This window comes from Pyxicephalus adspersus, chromosome 6, assembly GCF_032062135.1.
Source record: "Pyxicephalus adspersus chromosome 6, UCB_Pads_2.0, whole genome shotgun sequence".
In the NCBI taxonomy this organism is placed as follows: Eukaryota; Metazoa; Chordata; class Amphibia; order Anura; family Pyxicephalidae; genus Pyxicephalus; species Pyxicephalus adspersus.
The window spans coordinates 854,340-863,078 of record NC_092863.1 but is presented as its reverse complement, the minus strand read 5'-3'; the positions used below and the strand labels follow the sequence as shown (position 1 = coordinate 863,078).

The 8,739-nt window shown below is 46.8% G+C and overlaps 1 protein-coding gene and 1 long non-coding RNA gene across 2 annotated transcripts in view; one reads left to right on the top strand and one right to left on the bottom strand.

Annotated features, from left to right (window-relative positions):
• Window positions 1-8,739, top strand: part of LOC140332865 (uncharacterized) — a 359,753-nt gene that overhangs the window by 293,338 nt on the left and 57,676 nt on the right. The window lies entirely within an intron of this gene.
• The window catches only part of PRKCA (protein kinase C alpha), a 104,921-nt gene that overhangs the window by 39,713 nt on the left and 56,469 nt on the right, over window positions 1-8,739 (bottom strand). The window contains exons 2-3 of the mRNA XM_072414084.1: window positions 2,011-2,122; window positions 214-342 (exon numbers count right to left, since the gene is read on the bottom strand). Of these exons, the coding sequence (XP_072270185.1) occupies window positions 214-342; window positions 2,011-2,023 (142 nt within the window). The 5' untranslated portion in view covers window positions 2,024-2,122. The remainder of the gene's footprint in view (window positions 1-213; window positions 343-2,010; window positions 2,123-8,739) is intronic.

Below are 8,739 nucleotides of genomic sequence, written 5' to 3'. Positions count from 1 at the left end.
TGCTCCTTCCTCTATAACTCTCCTCTCCTGAAATACTCTGCGGGAGGACTCTGCTCCTTCCTCTATAACTCTCCTCTCCTGAAATACTCTGCGGGGGGACTCTGCTCCTTCCTCTATAACTCTCCTCTCCTGAAATACTCTGCGGGGGGACTCTGCTCCTTCCTCTATACTCTGCTTGACAAATATTACAATGATAAGAGCGCTATCACTTACCGGTGACACTCAGGATGTCTCCATTCACCTCGGCCTTCAGAAATATGCGTCCTCTCTTCTCCGTATGGTCCATTCCACACATGCTCGGCACGTTGACCACACATACTTTATGTACATTCATATCACAGGCTGAGCAGAGGAGGAGAGAAATACAAATGTCAGTGAATGTATCCGCTATAAGCTTCACCAATAGATGAATCCATATTTCAGTTATGTCTGGAGTCTGCCAGCAGGGGTCAGCCTATCCAGCGGTGCAATCATTTGTTACGTTTCGGGAAGGTGGAAGGGGAAGGTTTCCCCATTGCTTCCACAAATAATAAGATGGTCATGAGTTTTAAAGCCCAGCTGGAGATTCCCCTTGTTATTTCTTTATAGTCCTGTAGGGAAATGCTGCTTCATTGCCTCATTGATGCTGATAGGAAAGTGGAACACTATGAAATTCAGCACAATGTCCATCGGATTGGAGGTTTATGCTTCTGACGTAACACTGAAATCTCCCCTGTAAGGGCCACTATATACACGTCACATTATTTTATACAACATTCATTTATGGAGTCATGTGACATGAAGATAGAAATCCACATGTGCAGCATGGTACCTGGGAAGTATACATACATGGCTGGCTCTTCCATTTCTTAAAAATCAGCCAATGGGGAGGAGGAAGGACACATTGTATCATTACAGGGACCAATGAGAATCAGAGCGGATAATGGCAGCGGAAGGATGAAAATGGGATTGGTGGCTGTATAACAGCAGAAAATGTCTAATACAATTCTTCCCAGCACCCCGTCCTCATCATACAAACTTTTCTTTTTATAATTCAGAACAAGAAGAGACTTTCCCGTCTCTCAGATGATGAAGGTGACATTTATACGTCTGGATTGATTGCACCGCCATCTCTCAGCACCCCGGGCCCTTTCAATGCCTGGGGTCAGTGATATGAGGTGCTGATATAAGGGAGGAGGCAGAATTAAGTACAAAGGGACACTCTGCGTTATATATCATGAGGGGGATGGCAGGGACCCCCATAGGGCTGCGTGTATATGCCGTCACATCATCCAATGGTGGCTCTGTGATACCTGCACTATGGGAGCCAATCGGGATCCATTGTGCTGCTGCAGGTCTAACCTGCCCATAGTAATACAAATTTAACTTTAATTTTCCATTTTTATTTCATTTCCATTGGTAAATAATATTGTGCCATAAAGACAATCTAAGAGTCATTAATGGCTAATTGATGGGATTCTAGAAAGTGAATTTTATGCTCCAGCTTTTGTCTGCATATAGAAAAGAATTAAAAAATAAAAGTATCATTTCTGTATCATCATTACCAAATCACTAAACCCAAATTATTAATAATAATAATAATAATAATGAAGGGGAGGAGACAGAGTTAGGATTTTGTATGTAAATGAGGAGGGGATTGGTCCAGCACACTGTATGTTAATGAGGGGGAGGAGACAAGAGTTAGGATTTTGTAGGTAAATGAGGGGATTGGTTCAGCACACTGTGTATGTTAATGAGGGGAAGGGGACATATAGAAATTTGTATGTAAATGAGGGGGAGGGGACAGTTTGAATTTTGTATGTAAATGAGGAGAGGTTGGTTCAGCACTGTGTATGTTAATGAAGGGGAGGAGACAGAGTTAGGATTTTGTAGGTAAATGAGGAGGGGATTGGTTCAGCACACTGTTTATGTTAATGAGGGGGATAGATCCAGAATGGTTTATGTTAATGAGGGGGAGGAGACAGAATGGTTTATGTTAATGAGGGGGAGGAGACAGATGCCTGTACTTACTCTCGCACTTCATTCCTTGGTGTATTAACCCGTAGAGAAGCGATCCGCAGTGGTCGCAGAAGGTGGGGCTCCCATAGGTGTGAATCTTAAATTTGTGCTTACTGCGGGGGTCCTGCAAGACACAAAACATTACTGGTTAGAGTGGAGCCCAGATGTCCAATGTAGGAATCAAATATGAACATTAAAGTGTGATAACTCTCATATTGGCCCCTCGTGGGAAAAGCTGAGAAATGGAGTGCAAAGTTTAATATGAGGGATATGAGAAGCCACTTACCAGAGCTCCGTCCCTCCATATCCACCCTACCTGTCTGGTTGGTAACAGGAAGGGGGGGGGGGGGGAAAATGCTGAACAGAGATGAGTGAGGAGCATTGGCCGTCCAATAGAATTGTGTGTGACAGCCCCGCATTGGTTACCTTGTGCACCTCTCCGTGAATGTTCCGCACATGGGGCCCATACCACAAATCACATCAAACCATTTCCAATAGACAGATATTGTACAGCACTATGGAATATGTCAGAGCAATATAAATACTGGAATATATAGCTGAGGATCCACACCCCAATGCTGGATTATATTTATCTATATGATGTATAGCAGGGGTGCCCAAAAGGTGGATGGAGATGGCAGCGCAAGTAAATGGCGGAGCCCTGCCTTTCAAAATAAACTCTACCACACACAGGAGTTATTTAGTCCAAGTTTTTAATGTTGGTGATCACTTTGACTTCGTCATTTTAAAAGTAGCTGGCAAGCCATAGAAGTGTGGGCACCCCTGGTGTATGGAGTATAAAAGAGCGCCCCCTTTTGGGCGGGCACAGAGCCAGGAGATTTCTCCCCTTCAGAAGGTGACTCCACCTAGAACAGAAAACGTTATTTCACTTAGTTTGCAGACATCACATTAACCCTGATTGGAGCGGCGTGGTTGGCAGGGCCCATACACCCAGACAAGTTCACCGAGACGAATCCATGCGGAACGGCGGCGGCTGCCAGACAATTCATTAATCACTTTCTGCTGAGCCTATCAGAGGCTTTCACAGGAGTAATTATCAAGCTGCGATATTAGGAATTGCTCATCAAGGTCTTTCTGTGACATCTGATGGAAATGAATGAAGCGTTGACGCCTCTCTCCGGATTTAGAAATGACTCCGACAGCACCCGTGTGTGTCCCGAGATGATGCCGCCAGCTGCACCCAGATAATGTCTTAACCATTTATTACCCCGGAATTCCTACAGTGATACACAGGGACTGTATGAGGGCCCAAAGATGGAGTATAATCTGATAATAATCAGCCTTTTACTGGGTCCTCCATTTCCCTTACATTGATTCTATGAGTTCTAGTGATGTCATCACCCGATTTCTGTGCTTCTATCCAATGCAGGCAGATGATGGCTGGTAGGAGGAGCTTTCAAGGTGCTGGACATAACTTCCTAAATACATCACAGCACCCAGCCTTTGTACTCCGCCCAAATACAAACAGTGGACTGGCACTTGCAAATAAGAACATGCCAGATAGGTGGATGCCATTCTGATGGGGGGCATTCCTTAGAGAACTGGATTTGCATGCTCAGCACCCGGGGTACTGCCCACTAGTGATGCTGAGCCGCCATGATTGACAGAAATAAAATCCAATAAATGAGAAAGGTGGAGGAGGGCCAGTCAGGCTGGAGAGGAAAGGCCCAGCCTATTCACAGACCAATACTGCCAGCAATACAGCCTGGTCTGGGACCTCCCACAGCCTGTGCCCTCACTTCTAGTCAATGCACTGCATCCTGATTGGCTAATATGTCTGCCCCTTCCCAGTACTGCTGTGCAGGGTATTACAGCAGGACTATAGCAATAATGGAATATTCTGCCCCCCTGCACATACCTGGATTCTCATCCTGTACATACAATACATTTCTCGTCCTTTATTTACATCATATTAGTGATATGGATGAGGTACTGGGAGTGATAATTCTCCGCGGGAATACGACGGTCGGTGGAAGATGTCCCGGTCTCATGATTAGAGTGAACGCAGGCGCTTGGTGTCATAGATGGGAATCGGGGGAGATGAATGGTGTCCTTGTGGAGCTCGGTGTATAAACAGTGCAGGAATGTGTCCACATTGTATAAATATTATCACTGGAAGAGCAGCTTCTGTGCATCTCAGGGGCCACAAGGACTTGGAAATAACACATAGGGGTGACAACGGGTGACAATATCAGGACTTTATATTGATAACGTGTTGTCTGACATGCAGGGGCCACATTGCACTGTGCACTCCACTCCATAACACATAGAGCTCAGGTGAATGAGTCGCCTCACCATTCCCATCGGTGAATGAATTCAGGAGACAATTCTGCAAAAAATATTTCCCAAAATCTTATTTCTGTGTCTGCATCATGTGACCTCCAGCGCTGACAGAATAATGGAAGGGGTCAGCACTCCACACACGCTGCAATGGGGGGCATCTAAAAAAGACGAGGCTCTGTCCTCTCCCAATGAGAGGAAATCTAGAGCTGTGGTTGTCAGGATTTATAGGAGGCCCATCTGTGGCCCCTGGAAACACAAAAGGGCCACACAAAGTATATGTAGTTCTAACGAAATCTTATACATTGTAAGAGATAGAGATACTCTACAGGTAAAGACTGAAAACTTGCTGCTGGGTAAAGATGGGACATGTAATGTGAGACTGCTAGAGGCCATTATAGATAAAATGAGGGGAAGAAGTATTCGGTCCCCTGCTGATTTTGTACATTTGCCCTCTGACAAAGAAATGAGCGCTCTATAATTGTAATGGAAGGTTATTTGTAGCTGTGAGAGACGGAATAACAACAAAAGAACCCTCAGACACCCCGTGCTGAAATATCAGAGCTTGCTGTGCATTGTAATGAGTGAATAATATTTGATCCCCATATGGCTAGGCCACTCCAGGACCTTCATGTGCTTCTTCTTGAGCCGCTCCTTTGTTGCCTTGGCCGTGTGTTTTGGGTCATTGTCATGCTGGAATACCCATCCACAGACCCATTATCAATGCCCTGGCTGAGGGAAGGAGGTGCTCACCCAAGATTTGATGGTACATGGCCCCATCCATTGTCCCCTTAGCAGGAAAACACCTCCAAAGCATAATGTGGCCCCCTCCATGTTTGATGGTGGGGATGGTGTTCTTGGGGTCATAGGCAGCATTCCTCCTCCTCCAAACATGACGAGTTGAGTTGATGCCAAAGAGCTGAATTTTGGTCTCATCTGACCCCAACACTTTCACCCAGTTCTCCTCTGGATCATTCACATGTTCATTGGCAAACTGCAGACGGGCCCTTGAGCAGGGGGACCTTGCGGGCTCTGCAAGATTTCAGGCCTTCACGGTGCAGTGTGTTACCAATTGTTTTCTTGGTGACTATGGTCCCAGCTGCCCTGAGATCATTGACAAGTTCCCCCCGTGTAGTTCTGGCTGCTTCGTCACCGTTCTCATTATCATTGCAACTCCACGAGGGGAGATCCTGCATGGGGCCCCAGACCGAGGGAGATTGACAGTTATTTTGTGTTTCTTCCATTTGTGAATTATCACACCAACTGTTGTCACCTTCTCACCAAGCTGCTTGCCGATAGTCTTGTAGCCCGGTCCAGCCTTGTGTAGGTCTACAATCTTGTCCCTGACATCCCTAGACAGCTCGTTGGTCTTGGCCATGGTGGATAGTTTGGAATCTGATTGGCTGCTTCTGTGGACAGGTGTCTTATATACAGGTACTGTAACAAGCTTGGATCCCTTACAGAGGGTGATCCTAATCTCAGCTCCTTACCTGCATACAGGGGAGACACCTGGGAGCCGGAAATCTTGCTGGATGATAGGGAATCCAATATTATTCACTCATTACAATGCACATCAAGGCATCGGGCCCTATAGCCAGGCTCTGCCTCAGCTGTGTGATTGTGGGGATGACATACAGGTGTGGCAGCCATGATTGCAGGTAAAGCTGGCTGTGCAGGATAACCCCTCCCCCACGCCAGTAAAGCTGGCCATACACTAAGCAATTTGTAGCCAATTACAACCACTTTCCAGCCACTGGGAGCTGCAGATATTATCAGAAATGCAGCAATTTACTTCCCACAAGGACCACAAACCACCAGGATTTAGTTAGATATAACTGGAAAATTGTTTGACAACTTCAATAAAGTTTATTGAAAGACAGAGAACTGTCCTGGACAGTGATCAGTTTCTCCAGCCAGGTTTAGATCTTCTGATGGAAATGGTGGGAGTAACTGTTGGAATTCTGCCCCCCCCCTCCCTGTAATGCAGCCAATGGCAGTAGCCCCCTGTACCACATGACACAATTTCTTCCATTTCCTCCATGTTTTCCCGTTCGGTGGTTGGCTTGTGGTGTCACCGGGAGAGTTCTGTCAGAGACTTTAGGAAAACATTTTCCTCTTTGTGAATCATAAATGATTTAGAGGTGAATGGCGGGCGTAATGTTCTGCGTGCCGCATGGAACATCTGTAGGGAACGCCGGCCGTGCTGCTTTACACGGCTTCAGACGGCCCAACAAGCATCAGTTTGGCAGCCGGTGTGATCGGCGGGGCCACGCTGGGACCCCGCTGAATTATTCACAGACGTCTGATATGAGATGTATGTATGAATGGGATGAAGGATCTGTGTGTGGCGGGATCACCAGAAAATAGGGTGACAAAAGAAAGCCAATCAATATAAATGAATAGGAGTCTCCCTTATCCCCCATGAATTGGGCCCCAGGAGTGACATTCCATCAGACAGGGGCCCACAAATGGCTCCTCTGAGTTCCCTTTATTTGGGATCCCAGCCATGGAGGTGAATGATGAGTAATATTATTACATGGAAGGTGATAGATCATACGTATACATCCAGAGATCTGCACATGGCGCCAGCACCGACCCCATCACAGATTTGTGGCTCCTCTTCACCTAAACACAGCACTCCGCTCAGCAATAATATTTACTCTGCAGGCGGAGGGGCTCTTTATATGTTGTGTACACACAGCCGGGGAGATCTCCAACACCAAATGTCAATTTATGGAGCAGAAAATCAGGAAAACTGCAAAAACAGCATTTTCCATGAAGGCCTAAAGCTGGAGCAACAGGACCAGCTCACTGATTGGTGGAAAGGTGAGGAGGTGTGGGCAACCAATAGGAAGGTGTCACCACCAATGGGAAGGTGTCAGTGACCAATGGGAAGGTGTCACCATCAATAGGAAGGTGTCAGTGATTAATGGGAAGGTGATGGTGACCAATGGGATGGGGTCAGTGATTAATGGGATGGTGTCGGTGAGCAAGGTGAAGTTGCCCCTGACCACTGGCACAGCGCCCTCTGGTGATGGTTGTCACAAGCAGAAATATATATTTATGTCTCCTGGAGCCAGTAGCCTGCTGATGGGAATATGATTCAGTAACAGGGTGAGGGTGTAGAAGTCCAAATGTCCTTTGTGTACAGGATTGGGAGATTTCCCCTTTTGGTTACTCAGACAGGAAATGAGGGATAATTTCCCAGTGGGGACACCCCAAGGTAAGTTCATGACAGAAGGAGAGAAGCCACAGACTTGGGATGTTGTATTGTAGTAGCGCAGTACACAACTCTTCTACCATTTGGACATAGAATTGATCTGTGATTTACCCCCAGGAAGTGAGATTGGAGCAGGGAGTCATTTTATTTTACATCTCTCAGATTTATGGCCGTCCTAATCCCGCCGGTTGCCAGACGTCCTTATAAAGTCATAGCGACTCCTCCGGCATGTGTCCTCACTTCCATCTCCTTGAGACATCGGACTGAGCGCGCCCAGATCTGCCATAATATTTACACATACCGCCCGCCATTAACCCCTTCCTGCCCGCCGTGCACTAACACACCCGTATATGTCAGTTACTGATCTGAGCGGAGCCCTGACACAATGCTGAATAACTGCAAGGAGCTCAGAATGAATATTATTCACCGACTGAGCCCAGGTGTCACATGGGGGGCCACATCACCGGCCTTACCTGCAATGTATAAATGTCTGATATGGTAACAGTGTACCTGCCTATGACACGGCCCCTCTACCTACCCCCAGTGTGTTCATTGGTCAGCCCAACCACCTGGCCCCTCCTTCAGCTGCCTTTCCACCTCCGCGTTCCGCCCTCAGCACCTGAAACATGTTAGGATGGCTTACATTGAGTGCAAAGGATTATGGGAAGCCAATACAAGGCCAGGGTTTAGGTTATTATATAAGCAGTGTCTGGGGGTAGGTGGCCATATTTGTGCAATCCGGGATCCCTAAATACAAGTTTCTATGAACGCAGCGATTATAATCAGGACGAGGACACACGGCACTGGAAATTCTGCCATTGCCCCGTTGTGTTGTCACAGATTGTAAGACGGGATAAAACCGCCAGCACCTCACGCTCCTGGATCACAGCTTGGACAATCATTCTCTGACACAGAACCATTCCGCAGCCTCTGATTGGCTGAATTTCTAAAATCCACGCCCCATAGAGAATTAGGAGTAGTGGGCACAATGGCGGACGCATAGCGGCCTGGCAGTCAGATCCAGACTGATGTATTCCCTAGGTGACTCATCGGATCGGGTTGGAGTTCTGATGAAGCCCGTTACCCCGGAGTGCCGGGTTTTATTATCCTGGGAGAAATCAATAAAAGATAATTAAAGATAAAAGTGAAGGAAAGCAGAGCTGAGAATTGGAGATTTCCCACATGGACGCTTCTAGGAAGGAATCCAATACAAAGATGTA